General features: G+C 42.2%; 1 protein-coding gene across 4 annotated transcripts in view; it reads right to left on the bottom strand.

The window, feature by feature from the left end:
- Nucleotides 1-13859: 13859 nt before the first annotated feature.
- LOC120548292 (cell surface glycoprotein 1-like) overlaps nucleotides 13860-20000 on the bottom strand; it is a 23827-nt gene continuing 17686 nt past the window's right edge. For 2 of the 4 annotated variants that reach the window (XM_039784433.1, XM_039784434.1), the window contains 2 exons: nucleotides 18103-18156; nucleotides 13860-15961 (listed from right to left, as the gene is read on the bottom strand). In XM_039784433.1, coding sequence (XP_039640367.1) covers nucleotides 13875-15961; nucleotides 18103-18156 — 2141 coding nt within the window. In that variant the 3' untranslated portion in view covers nucleotides 13860-13874. The remainder of the gene's footprint in view (nucleotides 15962-18102; nucleotides 18157-20000) is intronic. The other 2 variants (XM_039784435.1, XM_039784436.1) reach the window with 1 other exon arrangement.

The raw sequence follows: 20000 nt of genomic DNA on the forward strand, positions 1-20000 counted from the left end.
ACACACACACACACACACACACACACACACACACACACACACACGCACAAAGGCTTCAGTGTTGATGACAAGCGAGCGCAGAAGAACACATGAAGATCAGCATGACGCACCATGTGATAACATGCTAATGCTCAGTCTATATTCAGTATAAGACTAGTCTATATTCAGTATAAGACTAGTCTATATTCAGTATAAGACTAGTCGATATTCAGTATAAGACTAGTCTATATTCAGTATAAGACTAGTCTATATTCAGTATAAGACTCTAAACTCAGCATAAGACTAGTCTATATTCAGTGGTCTATATTCAGTATAAGACTAGTCTATATTCAGTGGTCTATATTCAGTATAAGACTAGTCGATATTCAGTATAAGACTATATTCAGTATAAGACTAGTCTATATTCAGTATAAGACTAGTCTATATTCAGTATAAGACTAGTCTATATTCAGTATAAGACTATATTCAGTATAAGACTATATTCAGTATAAGACTATATGCAGTATAAGACTCTATATTCAGTATAAGACTATATATTCAGTATAAGACTATATTCAGTATAATAGATATATTCAGTATAAATAGCTATATATTCAGTATAAGACTATATTCAGTATAAGACTAGTCTCTATTCAGTATAAGACTAGTCAATATATTCAGTATAAGACTAGTCTATATGCAGTATAAGACTCTATATTCAGTATAAGACTATATTCAGTATAAGACTATATATCATATAAGACTATATTCAGTATAAGACTAGTCTATATGCAGTATAAGACTATATTCAGTATAAGACTATATTCAGTATAAGACTATATTCAGTATAAGACTAGTCAATATTCAGTATAAGACTAGTCTATATGCAGTATAAGACTCTATATTCAGTATAAGACTCTATATTCAGTATAAGACTATATTCAGTATAAGACTATATTCAGTATAAGACTATATTCAGTATAAGACTATATTCAGTATAAGACTAGTCAATATTCAGTATAAGACTAGTCTATATGCAGTATAAGACTCTATATTCAGTATAAGACTATATATTCAGTATAAGACTATATTCAGTATAAGACTAGTCTATATTCAGTATAAGACTATAATTCAGTATAAGACTATATTCAGTATAAGACTAGTCTATATGCAGTATAAGACTCTATATTCAGTATAAGACTATATATTCAGTATAAGACTATATTCAGTATAAGACTAGTCTATATGCAGTATAAGACTCTATATTCAGTATAAGACTATATTCAGTATAAGACTATATTCAGTATAAGACTATATTCAGTATAAGACTAGTCAATATTCAGTATAAGACTAGTCTATATGCAGTATAAGACTCTATATTCAGTATAGGACTAGTCTATATTCAGTATAAGACTCTATATTCAGTATAGGACTAGTCTATATTCAGTATAAGACTAGTCTATATTCAGTATAAGACTAGTCTATATGCAGTATAAGACTCTATATTCAGTATAGGACTAGTCTATATTCAGTATAAGACTAGTCTATATTCAGTATAAGACTATATTCAGTATAGGACTAGTCTATATTCAGTATAAGACTCTATATTCAGTATAGGACTAGTCTATATTCAGTATAAGACTAGTCTATATTCAGTATAAGACTAGTCTATATTCAGTATAAGACTATATTCAGTATAGGACTAGTCTATATTTAGTATAAGACTAGTCTATATTCAGTATAAGACTAGTCTATATTCAGTATAAGACTAGTCTATATTCAGTATAAGACTAGTCTATATTCAGTATAAGACTAGTCAATATTCAGTATAAGACTAGTCTATATTCAGTATAAGACTAGTCTATATTCAGTATATGACTAGTCTATAAGTAAGTTACGACTTCAAGTCACGACTCAGTAGCGTTCCAGAAAAGGTCACTGACAACATGTTAACGTTAGCTAACGGCTACCTAATGTTGACGTTAGCTAGCGCTAGCTGATACTAGCGATTTCTAGTCGGCGACATATTTTGGGCTTCATTTAATAAACATAACCTGTAGTAGTACACAATCGTATGTGTATTGTTTTGATTACAATGTGCGGAGATACTTCACGTTGCCTATTTATGTCTATTTATTTCTATTTCTCACCGTTAATCACCGGTGTCTGTACAGCATCAACAGGGGGCGCCATTGTTTATGTGTGTGTGACGTCAAAAACTATAACTGGGAGTTACAACCATCTGGTACCAGTCCACAGGGAGTAAGGTACAGGTTTGACTGGCGTTCCAGGACGCTTTTCACCGGTAGAAGGTGGTGAAAACACGAGTTACAGGATGCCTGGAACGCAGCATTATTCACGATGTTGGAGAAGTACTACACTACCCACAATCCTAGGTGTAACAGCGACATCTCTGACTGGCAGGTGGTGAAGTTAACTTGTGTGGAAATGACGCGTTTGGTGCTCAAAATTCCCAGAGGAGAGGAACCAGACCCTGAGACAGTTTTCGGAGCTCCCTGATAAAAGCTATAGAGTCAGAGGTAAATCGGCGCTCGAGCATAGATAGATTTTATTTATTGATCCCAAAAAAATGGGAAATAATGGTGTTGCAGCAACAAAAATGATGTGCGAACGGTTCAAAGACGCCTCGCAGATGCATTCCAGATATCGAGCAAGCTAAATATCTGTCTGTCTGGGCGCTACAGCCAATCAGAGGGCAGGACACGGGTTGAAGGGAAACCTGTGTGAGAGTATGTGTTGTATTTGCAACACGGACCAAAGTTGTTGTTGTTGTTGCACACATGTGTGAAAACGACATCACCCTGTAACTCTTCTTCACTTCTTTGTTTAAACGTGCGCTGCAAATCAGCCACTAAAAATACTTGGAGCACTGGTTTCTGTCAGACATCTTTGGAAGTTGCACATCATGAATTTGGAGGTTTCCTTTTAGGATTTGTTCTGTTTTTATATGTAAAGTGCATTTCTTTGGATGTTTCCACTGAAAGCTGGAGAGAAAAGTGGATCTCTTTGGGCTTCTGTAACTTGTAATGATGGTCATTATTCTGTAATGATTAATTTATTGTAGATCCAAAAAATGTATGGACAAATAAGACATGAAGGTTTTAATTTTCTCGGCTGATTGATTTTAAAAATGTCAGATAACCGTCAGAATTGGCTCAAGGTCCAAGATGCTCTTTAACACAAACAAATATTCACTTCAGGACAATGAAATGCCACAAAATTGAGATCTCCAACTATCTAGGGAAGTCCCAGGACATGTCTGCATGGATTGAGAAAAAAAAAAACTAATAAAAAAGGCAACAAAAACTGAAAGAAAGCAGCAAAAACAAAGAAAAATATAAAGAAATGTGACAAAAACTTCCCAAAAAAGCTTGGGTTGTAGAACTAGTTAGTTCATCTATCACTCAATTCAATTTATAGTATCAAATCCTAACAGCAGTTATCTCAGGACACTTTACAGAAGTAGTTCTAGACCACACTATCATTTACAGAGACCACCCAACAACCCCCCAAAAGCATTTAGTGCAACTCGGCACTCAGCAAACACAGAGCAGACTCCTGAAAGCTCTGTCCTGACTCTCCTCCAGCTCATTAGCATATCCCCGGGCCACACCACTAGCCAATCATTAACCTGCCAGCTGCTCCTCTCCACTGTCCACCTTTGGTCACAGCGGCTGACTGGCCGGCCCGTCCAAAGGTCCTCTCTGGAGCTGCACACGGTCCGGGAAAAAACCCTGCAATCGTGTTATCTGTGAGGACGCAGAGCCTGCCGGTACAAAAGCCAAGAAAAAACAGCCGAGGAGTCACCATCGGGTCAACTCACACAGTCGACAAAAAGTAGTCCCCAAGATGAACGGAGCGCGATGATAAAACATTTAGCAAAGCTTGAGTGACTCCCCTTTTATAATCTCTATAATAAGTCAATAAAACTCTAGACACAGCCACATGCAATCAAATGGAACTATCCTACAGTCCAGGGCTGCAACGGATGATTATTTTCATCGTGGATTAATGTGTGGATTATTTTCTGGATGAATGGATGAGGTGTTTGGTCTCTAAAATGTCAGAAAATGGGTGAAAAATGTGGATCAGCGTTTCCCCAAAAAAGCCCCAAGATAAACGTCCTCAAATGTCTTGTTTTGTCCACAACTCAAAAGATATTCAGTTTCCCTGTCCCAGAGGAGAGAAGACACTAGAATATAGTCACATTTAACAAGCTGACATCACACAAGTTAAAAAAATAACTCAAACCGATTATGAAAAAAAAAAAATAGTTGGCGATTACTTTAACAGTTAACAACTAATCGATAAGCTCTACTGCAGTCCAGAATTCATCAGGACATTTTAAAGATAGTTTGTCTCGGATGTTTTAAATGGATGAGGGCAGCGATGGGACAGACGAGGTCCAGCTGTCTCACTCTTTAATTAATTTCATTTTAATTTAATTACTTGCACTGAGACAAAAAAAAATGCCTTGGCCCACCTATCTACAGCCAGGGGAGACCGTGATAAGAGCTATTTCACCAAACGGTGGAGTATCCCTTTAAGCATCAATGCCAAATATCTAGTTCTTTCAAATCAGCACGAGAGAAGAGCCACAGCGTTAAAACGAGCTATTTGGGACACCGTTTATTCCCGAAAGCACGGTGCAGCAGTGGACGCCCTCCCACAGCTGTCCAACGAGACACAAGACAGAAAGGGGGAGACAGAAAGGGGGAGACAGAAAGGGGGAGACAGAAAGGGGGAGACATAGATACCCTGGTCTCTCCACAGCTTCCCGGCCGACTCCGTTCTGTCCACCGAGTTGTTCTCCATGCCGTCCGATCAGCAAACACACATTCCAGACGAGAGACAGACGAGCAAGAGGTGGTGAACGAGTGTGTGTGTGTGTGTGTGTTGGGCTGCAGGCAGAAGAGGAGGAGGAGGAGGAGGAAGAGGAAGAGGAGGGAGGAGGAGGGAGAACCTGAGCGAGAGGCTTCCTGTGGTGTGGGGGAGACGACTGCAGCGAGCGAATGAACTCGCTGCTGTCAGATGACCGCCTGCTGCCAGCGCTCTGACGCAGCAACTATAAACGTCTCTGCCTCACCCTCTCTCTCCCTCCTCCCTCCCTCCCTCCTCCCTCCCTCTCTGCCTCACCCTCTCAACCTCCCTCACTTACTCTACATCTCTCCTTCTCCCTCCTCCCTCCCTCTCCCTCCCACCTCACTCACCCTCCATCTCTGCCTCTCCTTCTCCCTCCCTCTCTGCCTCACCCTCTCTACCCTCCCTCTCCCTGTCTGCCTCTCCTTCTCAAACCCTCCTCCCTCTCTGCCTTTGTGCCTCCCCCTCCTCTCTTTCTCTCACCCTTCTCCCTCTTTGCCTCCCCTTCCTCTCCCTGCCTCCCCTTCTCCCTCTCTCCCTCCCTTCCTCTCCCTCACCCTTCCCCTCCCTCCTCTTCTCCCCCTCTGCCTCCCTTCCTCTCCTTCCCTCCCTCTCTTCCTCCCCTTCCTCTCCCTTCTCCCTCTCCCTCCCTCCCCCTTCTCCCTCCCTTCCTCTCCCTCCCTCCCTCACCCTTCTCTCTCTCCCTTCCTCCCTCTGCCTCCCCTTCCTCTATCCCCCCCCCCTCCCTCTCTGCTCAGCCTTTTTGGCATGCTCTCTCCCTTCCTCCCACCAATCTGCTATTCCCTTTCCCCTCCTTTTTCTCTTTCTAACTTTCACCCCAAGTTTCTTCATCCTTTATCTCACCCCTGCTTTCCCTTCGTCATCCTCCCTCCCTCCCTCCCTCCTTCGCTGACGAAGCAGAGAGAGGGAGCAGATGAAGGACTTTTGGTCCATCTATGTGAAACTGATTCGGTTGGATTTACTGCATCAGGCAACGGAAACCTGCTCCGTTTTTAGACCTCAAAACTGGTTAAAAAAAAAATCAAGGGACTGCAACTCCTCGGCTGATAACCTGGAGGTTACTGCATTAACTATCTGGTCAGATCTGGTTTAGAGCTTCAACTCATTATTAGTTTCACTAGCAGTTAATCTGGCGATTATTTACATGATACATGAGTCTAAAATAGTTTAAAATGCTCTCGTTTTGACCGAGCAACAGTCCAAAAACCCCAAAAGATATTTAGTTAATAATCTAGTAACTACATAAGTCTTATTAGAGCCTATTAAATCCTATTAGAAGTTGAGTTCTTGTGGAGCTGCATTTAATATTTGGGTCTTAATACTTTGCCCTGTTTAGGTCGGTATCATAAGACCTACAGTCATTGTGGAACAGTACTATAATCTTTCACACAGACTAATCGTTTCAGTCACCTTCACCGTTTCCAGCGAGCAGTTCAGGGACAAAGAACACAAAATAATGGCTGGTTCTCTGCCAAAATTAGCTCACTTTAAAAAACGCTGCCAAGATTTCCGGGCATTTACTTTACAGCAGGAAAGCTGAGCTTAATCTACCGGTCAGAGGAAAGAAATAAACCTAAATACTAAATGATCTTAGCAGGGAACCCCCCAGGATTCTCCAAGTTAAATTTAAGACTTTTATTTTGTTTTTTGGGGGGCATTTTAGGCCTTATTTCTTTGGACAGCGAAGACATGATAGGGGAGAGAGCAAGGGGAAATGACTTGCAGCAAAAGGGCTGCAGGACGGAGTCAAACCTGCAGCTGCTGCTGCATTGAGGAGTAAGGTTATACATATGGGCACCTGCTCTACCAGGTGAGCTCCCCAGGCGCCCAAATTTAAGACTTTTCAAGACATTTTTAATACCACTAAGGATGAACTTTGATCTCAACTTCACGGGCCATATAAGGGAAAATCAGTGTGGAGATTAAAGCCGAGAACAGAAGTATATTTACCCAGAGACGTTACCTGAATTTAATTAAAAAAACATTTTTGTGAAGTGTGTTTGTACACCATTAACATAAAATGTTTGTGGCATTTAGCGCTCTTATTCTATGCAACTAATAATAACAAATAAAGTCAATTTAAACCCACACTAAATATTTATTCACGACATTATGGCATTTGTTTAATCCTACAAAATCAAAGAAAATGTTAGACATTTGTAAAAGGAATTTAAAGGCTTACTTAATTTATTTAGAGTATTAAATGTAAGAGTTTTTTTTAATGCTTTTTAAGACAATGCAGGTTCCGTGATGAGGCTGAAATGATTTCAGTCGACTGGTGTAAAACATAATGTGTGATTACTTGTTTGAGACTTCATCATCTCAGTTGTAATCACCGAGCTCTTCCACTAGAGGGCACCTGCTCCTTTTAGATCCCTCTGTCTCTCTACCAGACTATTTCGGATTAATAAAACCTCATTGAACAAGGACAGAGAACCACAGAACCTGAAACATCCAACGTTCACACAACGCAGCAGTTTCTAGGTGAGCAGAGAAATCTCTGGACCAATGAACTGTCCTGAGGCCTGAACTACGAATCCAGATCAACATGCCCTGGATTTATTTCAGTTCCCCGGCTTCACCTAACCCACGTATCAAACTCGAGGCCCGCGGGCCAAATCCGGCCCCTCGCAGACTATGATCAAGCCCACATATCAATTTAGGTTCACAATACATTTCGTCCCACCTAGTTTTTGTCACTTTTTCCAACGTTTTTGTCACTTTTTCCAACATTTTTGTCACTTTTGCAACGTCTTTGTCACTTTTTACGACAATTTTGTCACTTTTTCCAACATTTTTGTCACTTTTTGCAACGTCTTTGTCACTTTTTGCAACGTCTTTGTCACTTTTTGCAACGTCTTTGTCACTTTTTGCGACAATTTTGTCACTTTTTCCAACATTTTTGTCACTTTTTTCAACATTTTTGTCACTTTTTCCAAAGTTTTGGTCACTTCTTGCAAAAATTTTGTCACTTTTTGCAACATTTGTCACTTTTTCCGACAATTTTGTCCCTTTTTCCGACAATTTTGACCCTTACAGTCAAAGATATTTGACATTTTCAATTAAATATACACAGGTCAATAAACTGAACATGTCTGGCCCTTGATGCGATTCTTATTTTCCAGCATGGCCCTCTGGGAAATTGAGTTTGACACCCCTGACCTGACCTAACCTAACAACCGCAGCCGCGCATAACCTGTGTCACGACGCTGGTTATCAACTAGTTCAGTCAACTCAGGGTTTCCCAATCCAGCGGCGCGCGTGTTCACATAAAAGAGGCGGTTTGCACAGCACGACCAATCGCAAACATCTACCAGAGCCGCATATTTTACATAAGAAGAGCAAACTGTAATTCTACATAAATATGAAGAACACCGACTCCGTTTCACAGGCAAAACGCAGGAAGGAAAGCCGACGCCGTTATGCGTAAATCACAACTCTTATCAATGTCACTTCCCCATCAGTCAGGACCGAGATCTGACCATAATTACACTGGTAGCTTTCCATAAACCGGTCGTTGCTTTAGCCTGTTATATAATCAGTTGCAACCCTGGCAGTGGGAAGCGATCGTGAGAGAAAATCTGAAATATAAAAACATAATTCAAACCGATGTGTGGCATTGGCAACGCACGGCTCAAGTTGTGCGCCGAACCAAAAAGACGGGAAACTAGTTTTTTTAAACCGAGTCCAGTGCATACGATGCCCAGAGCAGAATTTGGCCGATTTTCTGACTCTGAGACTCAGAAATGCCCCCCCAGGAGCAGAGAGGTGTCGTATTCAAGCTGTCAGACAGGTTGTTGTGAGTCGGCTGTGTACTAGCCTGCTTTAAACAAAAAAAAATTAATTTGCTAAACTCTACGATGGTTAAGGAACTTTTTCCTGGCTTTTTTTCGCTTTATGTCGACCAAACTGTAAGAGAGAAAGCTATAAGAGAGACACAATAAACAGTCAAAGTTATTTGACTTTATCGATTAAATAAAAGCACGTTGAACTATACATGCGTGGCCCTTTAATGGGATTCTAATTTTCCATTGTGGCCCTTAGTGAAGCTGAGTTTAACACCGCTGATATAAATCCATGTGAAGTGATTTTACATTATTTAATTTACTACAGGTAGAGGACAAATCTACATGACCTCAACACTCTGCACATTTCATCTAAGCACCAAAATGAGCATTTTAATCAATGAATAACTGGCGAATTTGGTCCGTTTTCAAGCCAAGATTTATTTTGATTTTTTTAAGGATACTTTTTGGGGCATTTTAGCCTTTAATAGACAGGGCAGCTATAGACAGGAAGGATGGGAGAAAGAGAGAGGGGGGAGACATGCAGCAAAAGGCCACAGGTTGCACTCTGACCCTGAGCCGCTGCGTCAAGGACTAAGAATCTGCATATGGGCGCCCCTCCCTACCAGGTGAGCTACCCAGGTGAAACTGGTTTTAGACGTCCCAGGGTCAAGGCGCTTTCGCAGTCGCTGCCCCGAGACTGTGGCACAAGTTCCAGTTTTTAAATGCAACCTTTTCTGATTTTACTTTTTTATTCTTTTAATCGTTGGTTATGTTGTTTTATTCTTGGACCTCGATGTAAAGCCCTTTGGATACGTGCTGGTTTGCTGTAGAAATAGATGACCGATTGTATAAATAGATGACCGATTGTATAAATAGATGATCGATTGACTGTAGTATGGGATGTTTCCAGTGTGAGACAGAGTGTCTGACTGACCTGCTGTCTCTTTATCAGTCGCTGCCGCGCTACAAACAAACAAAGAGACGGCTGAACATAAAAGGGAAGTACAAAGTTTGTCCTCAGAGACAAAGTGACCCTTCCAAAATAAATGTTAAGTCACAGCTACACACACACACAAGTTTGTTACCATTTGTGTTAAGCCATAAAAAACACAAACATCTGAGTAAAGAAAAGGTATAAGAAAGTATAATTCTAGTATCAGTCGGCTGTTCGGATATTGGAAGAGGGGAAAAACTAAAATGAAGTGAGCTGCTCCCAGCGTGAAGGAGGGGGATTTATGTTCAGATCGCAGCTCTGCGCCTCAAGTTGTATAATGAAGACCATTTGCTGAGTGGTTTCTGGGTCGGAGAAACCCTTTGTGGGCCTGCCAGTGTCGCAATGCAGGGAGGAGGAGGAAGAGGAGGAGGAGGAGGCTTTAATTAACAGGAGATCCCTCCGACAAACGCAGTTAAAGCTCGTCCCAAAGAGCAAAGTCCTTCTGCTTCAGATACAGTCTGCAACGCTGTGGTTGGCATTACTCAAGAGTGTCTGTGTCTGTGTGTGTGTCTGTGTGTTAACCGATCAATATCTGTTCAAATAAAACCGAGTCATCCATTTAAATGAAGACCAGCGGTTGCTGTCGTCGTCCGAGAGACAGCCGAGCCTCGGGGGAGTCATTCATCACCTCCTAAAAGCCCCTGAAGAAGGCAGCTATGCATCCGTTTTAACTAAACCGTCTCAGTAATAGCTCAACATCAGTTTTATTCTCACGCAGTTGCCTCAGGGTGCAATGAAGATAAAACGACAAACACTGAGGTTTGCACATCAACAAGAAGACTTTATAAAAAGGTCCAGTGTGTAACGGGTTTAGTTGCTCATTACCAGAATCTGTGTTGCCCCGTTCACCAACTTGTCCCATTTCATGAATATTTTCCCTCCACCATCAATTCCAAGTATTCCTTTTGGCTTGAAATTTTACATTTGCATTCACATGAACTGTCTGCGCCATATTCATGCTCCATCTTTTGGAAATTGATTTATTTGAAACAGGGACAATGCACAAATAAACATTAAACTTGTTTAACAAGAGAATATGTCTTGGGCCAGGTTATAGCAACAATTGCTAACTTCCACCTGTAGTCCCTACAGGTAGAAATACCTCAGCTGGTAAGGGACATACTGCTCCGCCTTTCACGTTTTCGCCGTCATGTGATAAACTCACAGGTGCTGCTAACGCTGCTAACAGGTCTTCTTCTTCGCCCAGAGAGTGAGAGACCGGCTTGTTGAAGCGTGAAGGCTACCGTAGCTGTAATACCTACTTTGAACTGCGTGGTGCGATGTATGATCTCAACGCTAGATGGGAGAAATTCCCACACGTTGGACCTTTAAACTTGCCTTGGATATTAGAAGAAGGGGTAGAAGAACCATTAAGGTTATCAAGTGGACTATTTCTGTCAATTGCATGTGTAGGAGCCATTCATGTTTATTGTTGGGCTTTTGTTTTATTTTGTTTGGATATTGGGTTACAGTGATTGATTGCACACTTGGTTGTATTTAGGGGGCATAGGTTACAGGAAGTGAGGTGCACAGGTGGGAGGAGCACAAACAGTTCTCACCAGACCACAGAGCACAGACCACAAACTACAGAGCACCACGGATAAAAGTCTAAATCAACCGGTATGTTCAGCTGTCTTGTATAAATTATTATAATAAACTACAAACCTCAACTGCAATAATCTCTGGAAACTCTTTGTATGTCTGCGTGAAAAACGTCACTCCTACCTGTCCTGGATGGTAAAGCTAGAGGTACAGCAAAGCAATATTGGGGCCAACAGCATGAATTATGTCCACAAAAGAGGAAATACACCCCCCTCCCAAATAACCCACACCAATCCTCCTGAGGGAGACCTATTTGGGGTCTTCAGCTGTATCGTTTTGTCCGAACAAACGGTCCAAAAACTTAAAGATATTTAGTTTAATGACATAAAAGCAAAAAAATGCAGCAAATCCCCACACTGCCAAAGCCAGTATTAGCAAATATTTGCCACTTTTGCCACTATTAAATGACTAAAACCATTTATTTGACTTGGTTTTCACACATTTTGTACTTTGAAAGTAGTCTTGACTTTTTTGGGAAAGTCATTTTCTCTCACGTGGAAAGAATTAAAAAAATGGTGCATCAACAGCACCAGTATCACCGTTTTTGAATTTAAAAGCATTCATTTCATGTTTGCTGTCATACATGAATGCTACTTGTGATCGAATCTATAGTGTATACTTGGATCGTCTAGCAACCATAATACATCCGTTTTCTATTTTAAACCAAGTTAAAAAAAAAAAATCACTTGTTTAGAGAAGAAGAAATCTGGCTTAATAACCCGCCTAAGGTAAATATTTAGAGAGCTTACTGGATAGAAAGTTCAACGCCCTCTAAAGTCACTACAGTTCAAGTTATTTGGCACAAAGGTAGAGCCTCAAGGTGCATACAATCTGATGCAATCTGTATAACAGGGCGCGGAAAAGATTACAAAAGCACATGACTCAGAGGCAGTAAACAGGGTGTGGTTGGTAGCTCTGTGTGCGTGTAGTTGTGCGTGGGTGTCTATAAAGTGGTGTTGGGTTTCTGATTGGCATCTCGAGTTATTTCTAGAGCAGAGAGCAGCTAAAACCAGACAGAAAGGTCATCCAACTCCACCGCAAAAATGCTCAGGGTGGAAATAGAAATGACGAGTGTTTTACCTCGGTCCAGACTGATGTCATGAAGTGGTGTGTGTGCGACTCGCCAATTCGTACGCCATTATTGGCGTGTTATCAAGACGCATACTCCTTTTTAGCGTGTTTATCAACACCGTTTGGCCTCCATTGACTTACATTACCTTGCGATTGCGTGTGAATTGACGTCGTAGCGAGTAGTATGGATGGGTCAAACGCAGGACTTTCACCCAGGAGACCGGGATCATGTCTGGCAATATATCGATATTATATTGATATCATGATAGGTCAATAGAACTGGTCTTATGGGATATCGTAATATGGCATAAGTGTCTTTTCCTGGTTTTAAAGGCTGCATTACAGTAAAGTGATGTCATTTTCTGTGTTACCAGACTGTTCTAGCTCTTCTATTATTTGCCTTTTCCCCATTTAGTCATTATATCTACATTACTGATGATTATTTATCTTAAATCTCATTGTGAAGATATTGTGTTAAAGCACCAATTGTCAACCCTATAATATCGCAACAATATCGACATCAAGCTTTTAGGAGAAGAATATCGCAATATCAGATTTTCTCCATATCGCCCAGCCCCAGTCCCGCATGTGACGTTTCTAGGGCTGTGTGTTCGATTGAAGACTAACACTCATTCAGTTGTATCGACTAATCGATTAGTTGATTTAATCGACAGATCTGTAAATCTGAGTTTCTCCGCAAAGAGTCCTGCTAAAAGGATGCATATATTGAATAAGGTAACGCCTCCTTTGCATATTTAAAACACATTTCAGAAAACGTGTAATACAACAACAAATCGCCTTAATGAAAGAAATCAGAGTAGGTTTCACGGTGATATCTATTATTAGGTAAAATGTCAACCCCAACACTTTAATTCTTGTGTTTACCAGAGATGAGCTCGTACGTTTCTTGGAAATTAGTCATTCAGCATGAAAACAGCATCAGACATGACTAATGGACTAAAGAAATCCAAGTTGACTAAGACCAAAACCACCGATTAGTCCACTAATCCACTAAGAGGGAGCAGCTCTAGACGTTTCCTTTCCATGTTTGTTCTTTTCCTAATCCCAACCCGCTTGTTACGTTCCTAAACCCAACCGTAGCTTCGCGATAACACGCCACGTGGCTTTAGGAAAGTGGGCGTGTAGGTTTACGCAAAGTCCCACGATTTCTCATTTCTGTTCATCATCATCATGCATAAAAGATCTTTACCATCTTGTACTTTCTTTCCAGTGGTTTAAAAAAAAAAAAAAGACAATAAAAAAGGTGCTTAGGCTATGTTTTCCAACAGAACAGTTATCACATAATTTTACTTACCACATCTTAAAATGTAAAGATAAAATGATGAGGTAGACAGAAATGATGTCATTCTATTGAGACAGAAATGCACAAAATGCAGCAAAAGCAAAAAGGTCAAGCCGCGATGGAGCACACAACCACACAGATTAAACCAGACTCTACAAAATGCGAGGGTTAATTTTCAAAGAAAGGGTCAAATAAAGAAGAAGAAGGGAGGATGCAAGAAAGGAAAAAGGTGACACTAGGGAGAAAGTGATGGATCTAAAGTAAATACTGGCTGCTGGTTGGTTGGTTGGCAGAAAATAAAAAAAAAGGAGGAGGAGAACAAAAGAGTGAAGATGAAAATGATGCTGATGATCATGGAAGTGCCAGTGAAAACTGAGGAGGATGTGGAGGGATGGTTTCCATGCCGGGACAGCTTTATTTTACCTGCTCTTATGTTCACGTTTGGTATCTTAACCACCGTGGCGTCTCCCACGCCCTTCTCAGCGGCCGCCTCCTCTGGTTTGCGGACTGGGGAGTAGACGAGCGGAGCTTGGGGGGGCGCGGGCTGCTGGATGTCTAGCTTCTCCAGCTCGGCCTTGCTCTTCTGGGGGGAGGCCTGCGTGAGGAGGAGGTAGGAGCTCTGACTTGGAGCCTCCTCTTCGACCTCGGGGGGTGGTGCTACTTTTGTCACGGGTGGAGCAGAAAATGGAGCCACGTCTCTCTGCTGCCCAAAGCTTAGATCATCGTCGTCATCCATGGGGATCTCTGGGGGCTTGGAGGAGGCGAACTTGGAAGTATCCAGAGCCTCGAGGAACTCGTCGATGACGCCCCTCGGTGGCCGCTCGATGAACTCAAACTCTTCAGAGGAGACTTCGTGCTCCGAGACCTCCTCGGCCAACTCTGGCTCCTCCATCTCCATCTTCTGGTCCGTCTTCTCCGTTTCCACCTGGAAGATGGCGGGGTTCTTGGCCATGGCTTCCAGGACGGGAGACAGGGAGTCCGCGGTTGGCGACTCCGAGTCCGAATCCTCGGTTGGGGTCTTTTTGCTCTGGAAGTCAAGAGGCTCAAACGTTTTGGTCATTTTGGGAGAATCGTGGCTTGAAAACCAATCTTTCTGCTCGATCTTGACCGGTTCCTCTTCTTTGACCTTACTGGGGGCGGTTTCCTCGGCTCCTTTGACGAGATCGAACGCGTCGAAACCTTTGTCGTCGTCGTCGTCAACTTTTCCTTTGCCTTGCACCTCCAGCTCCTCGGTCATCTCCTTCAGCAGGGACACTTTAGCGTCGAAGGCAAACGGGTTGTTAGCCGACAGGTTGATCGGAGGGTTGGGCGACTCCATCATCCTCCGTTCGAGGATGGGACTCTGCTCCGGGCTTCCCTCCGAGGAGCCAGAGTCCATTTTCTCGGGGTTGAGCGGGGACGACTTCAGGATGTCTGGGAGCGAGGGTGGCAAGGCAGAATCCTCTTCCTGCTCATCGTAGTCTTCGTCATCATCATCTTTCAGACCAGATGAGAACTGATTCACCGATTGCATGAGCGAGTCAGGGGCCATCTTTCCCGTCTCAAATGTTTTCCCATCGTCTGAGAAAGACTGAGGGGTATCGTGGGATTCTCCAGTCTGGCCGTACTGGACCAGATCGGGAGTGGGACTCTCGGACATTTTTGAGGCCCTGCTGTCGGACTTGGAGTCTCCAAAATGGGAGTAGCCACTGTCCGCCAGTGGGGAATAGCCCTCAAATGGGTTATTATTCTTCTTCACCTCATACATCAGGTCATCGTCTTCGTCAGACTGGTTGTCGTGCAGGTCCGGCTCGTACCCGGAAGAGCTAATGGGAGCCGTGTCCTTGGAGAAGGAATCCATGGAGACCTTGGAGTTGTCTTGAGATGCAAGGAATGGTGAATCCCAGGGCTCTGTTGGGTTAGAGGAGGCAAGGTGAGACTCAGGGACCTTCATCTTGGGGTTCACGGGGGAGGGGCCAGTAGAGGACCTGTCTGAGCTAATCATCTTGTCCTCGGGAGAAACGGAAACTCCGCTGTCTTCACATGGATTATGAGGCCCTGGGTCTTTCCCTAAACTCAGGTAAGGACCGGCTAACGGATCTAGTAGATCTTCTTTAATCTTACTAAGGCCCGGTCCAGAGTCACCCTCTTCACCCACCCAAGGCATGTCCTTGGAATGAGTAGTGGGGGGTTCAGTGGAGAAGGAGACCAAGGATGCAGCAAATCCCGAAGTAGGGGGCTGGTTGGGACTCTCGGTCAGAGAGAGCTCCTCCAGAGAGTCGGGGGAGTGAAGAGGGGAGAGAGGAGAGATGGGAGCAGGGGAATCACCCTTCTGCCCAAGTGCTTGAGTAGAGAGGGAGGAGGGAGAATGCAATACAGCACATATCAAAGACATACTCCATTCCTTATGGTGCCAACCACACCTGGGTAGAACGGTTACTAAAAACATTTTTTGAAGAAGGCATCACCAGACAAGTGCTGCTAAACAGGTTGGCTGTGGAAGGCAATTTAAATTGAATCAACTTTTATGACGTTAGAGGAGAGGACCTTTGATTCGTGAGAAGAGGTGGCCACCTCCACTATAAAACCCAGTGGGAAACATTGTAGTAGCTCTGCAAAGTCTAATTGATGTTTATGACAGACAGCGTGGTAAATATTGTGGTTTTTTTTGTTGCTTATCCTTAAAGTAATGCTTCCATGTATTCAGTTCTCATCTATCAAGTAAAACGTAATGGCTAAACCTACAAAATAAGATCCTTCGGACCCAAACGTTTGTTCTCAATACTTTCCGGGTAGAAACCTCCTAAGTCCTGTACATACAATTTAACAGCGCTGTGCAAACGGGGACGAGGAACAACTGGATCTACTTTCATCTCCTTCATCTAAAATGCATCTTTGATGCTTTCATTTGTCAACACGTTGACTAACGTTAGCTTGGACAGCTAACGTACCTGTTGGGCCACAGACTAAAGAAAATGACGCTACCCAAACTACCAGTCAGTCCGACCAGCGGTGACATGTTGCTGTTGCTAATGCTAGATTTTACTCTGTATAACCGAACAAATTATTATTTCATGTCGCTTTTATACGAAGCACATTGTGTTACATTAACTTGTATGAAATGTGCTATAGAAATAAAGTCTGATTGATTGATTTGGTTCATCAAAGACGCTAGCAAAGCAACACAGGACTAGCCTGATGTTGCCATACTCAGAATATGAGTCTGATTCTGCTCCACTGGGCTGTGATTATGGGGCGTGTTTCAACTGAACAAGGAAAGAAAATGCCTCTACAGAGAGACCTACAACCAATCAGAGCAACAGCGAGACCTACAACCAATCATAATGATAACTCTGCAAACCCTTGGTGTTCTCTCAATGAGCTTCATGAGGTAGTCACCTGAAATGGTTTTACCTTCACAGGTGTGCTTTGTCAGGGTTAATTTGTGGAATTTTGTCCCTTAATAAAAAAGCAAAGGGTGGCTACTTTGAAGAATCTAAAATATAAGACATGTTTTCAGTTATTTCACACTTTTTTGTTAAGTACATAATTCCATATGTGTTCATTCATAGTTTTGATGCCTTCAGTGAGAATCTACAATGTAAATAGTCATGAAAATAAAAAGAAAACGCATTGAATGAGAAAGTGTGGCCCAACTTTTGGCCTGTACTGTATATATATTTTAGCATTACAGTTAAGGCTGAAAATGACAACAGAAATAAACACATCTCTCAGCAAATCATAATGACCATTTGTCTACCGGGAAGTGATTTTTGTGTTAATGTTATGGTGATCTAGTCTATAGAAATAATAGAATATAGAACTGTCTTTTGAGTGTTGGGAAAGATAAATCCAACGCACCTCAAGTAGGGAAGGAAACTCATTCGTCTTCGGGCGAGAGCTCGGACAGTCAGCTACGTTTTTTTAGAATTAATTTCATGGTTTCCAATGTTTTTTTGGGAGAGCAGACTATACCTTCCACAGTCAGGATTTGGCAGCACTTGGTCTGTATTTACCACGCTGGTTTGATGCATAGTGGTAAAACATGTTTTTGCCCCAGGTCTGGCGCCAATAAACCATGCCCAATCCATCTTACATACACAAACTGTTAAGTGATGGTAGATAGTGATTCCTCTCAGAGATTGTTTGCAAAATATAATAAAATAATATTGTTTCTGAGGAGAATCACTATTCCTACTAATACTTGAGTAAGTTTATGTCAAATCTACTCTACAACAGCAATCACATGTGAGTCACAATGCAACACAAGCAAAGTCAAACATCCGGTTTAGTGTTTCTAAAAAAAAAATACAAACCCACAAGCATCATATGCTATTATATAAGTGACAAAAATCTACAGCTTCTTACATGCAAAGGGTTATTTTTGCCACTTAAATGACAAACGGTTGGGGAGTGAACTAAAGAAAAGGTGAAAGAAAAATAAAAAGGAGGAAGAGGGGAATCAGCGAGCAGAGAGAACTTGCCTGTAGGGAATTGCATCAGAGGATGAGGCTGAGCTTTAGAAGGAGAAGGTACATCTGTGGAGGAAACAAGAGAAAGCAGCAGAAAGTGAGTTTTAAGTCAGCCCAGAAGAGAAAGACCAGGGGAAGTGACAGATAGCATCTCCATTACAAAAAAGGAATTAAGTCTGAGATATGGGATGTCTTAATTACAGCTTCTGTGTGTAGTTAATAGAGCAAAAAAAAAAAAAAGACAGAAATTGGGACACGTAGGTCCCTGCAGGGTATTCTTCACCCAATTTTAAAATAAAGCTCCCCAGAAAAACACAAGCTACAGAACTAAGGCATCAGTATCAAACCTTAAAGGAAACATACAGTAGAGCTCACAAGTTTATTTTATGCAACATTTTTTGTCACATACAGCAAACATCTCCTCACTATCTGCTAGCTGTCTGTCCCCTGAACACACTGTAAAAAATCATCTCACTATCTGCTAGCTGCCTGTCCCCTGAACACACTGTAAAAAATCATCTCCTCACTATCTGCTACCAAACATAACAAACAGTTGGGGGGGTTAGTGCCATGGATGTATTAGTGTGCAGAAGGGAGGGGGAGGGGACAGGATGAGGAGGAGGGAGGGGCGAGCTTGTTTGACAATACTTCGAACGTCATCAAGAAGTAACGTCACCCAACATCGCTTAGAGCACCTTTAAATTAGAAAAATTAGGAAAACTCCAACCTTTAAGGACAGCAATTTTCTTTGTGAATGAATAATGTATCATAAATACATAAATAAATTTGTTCTACCTTAAAATACAGGGGGCATAAGTCAGTCCACCCCTATGTTAAATTCCCATAGAGACAGGCAGAGTTTAATTTTGAAAGGCCAGTTATTTCATGGATCCAGGATACTATGCATCCTGATAAAGTTCCCTTGGCCCCCCCACATCATCACAAACCCTTCACCATACCTAGAGACTGGCATGGGGTACTATCCATAAGATCAACTCTCAATGCAAATCAAACCAGCTATTAGGCTAACTGACATAAAACCATGCCAATCTCCAGATGATTTTTTTATTCCTCTTTTTAGTCAACTTTAGCATGGGTTCATAAAATTATGAGCACAACTGTATTAAGCTTTTCTGTATTTCCTGTAATATCTCTAATGTTACAATGTCGGATGTTCATGTTAAACGTGGCCAAAGCTTCAAATAATGAAGTAAACGTATTTAAAAGAAACCCTGTGAGCACTGCTACATGTAGCTACACGTCAGGGAAACCTGTAATTTTGGCTACTTGCATTATGCAGTATGTTATTTTCTCCCTAATTCCAGGTCACATTCCTGCTGGAACATGTGTGGTTGTGTATTATTTGGTTTGGAAGCCTTTATCGGCGATTTTCGACGGTGAAAAGCGATGCTACATTTCATAACAATCCACTAACTACATGTAGCTACATGCTAACACCAGGGAAAGCTGTAATCTTGGCTGCAGATGTTGTCATTTTCTCCCAAATATCGGATCACATTCCTGCTGGAACAAGTCCGGTTGTGTAGGTTTTGGTTAAGACGCCTTTATTGAATTTTCACCGGTATAAAGTGTCTCTATATACGGCGATACAGTCATTCAGAGGCAGGGACAGCAGAGCACAGATGTGGAGAATCGGGACATCCGGATATGCTGACCAATCAGAGCAGACTGGGCTTTTTATAGCGCTGACACACCAGCCCGATAGTCGGCCGTCGGACAGTCTGGCGGGGGTCGGTGACTCGAGTCGGTTCGGTGCCATCGGCGTTCATTTTGGGCCGATTTGACTTGTTGAATCGGCCGGTGGGCAGTCAGACTCAATGACCGATCTCATTGGTGGAGTGCTAGCCCTCGACTAGCGAATCAGTGCGCAAGAAAACCGGAGCAGACAA

This window comes from Perca fluviatilis, chromosome 19, assembly GCF_010015445.1.
Source record: "Perca fluviatilis chromosome 19, GENO_Pfluv_1.0, whole genome shotgun sequence".
In the NCBI taxonomy this organism is placed as follows: Eukaryota; Metazoa; Chordata; class Actinopteri; order Perciformes; family Percidae; genus Perca; species Perca fluviatilis.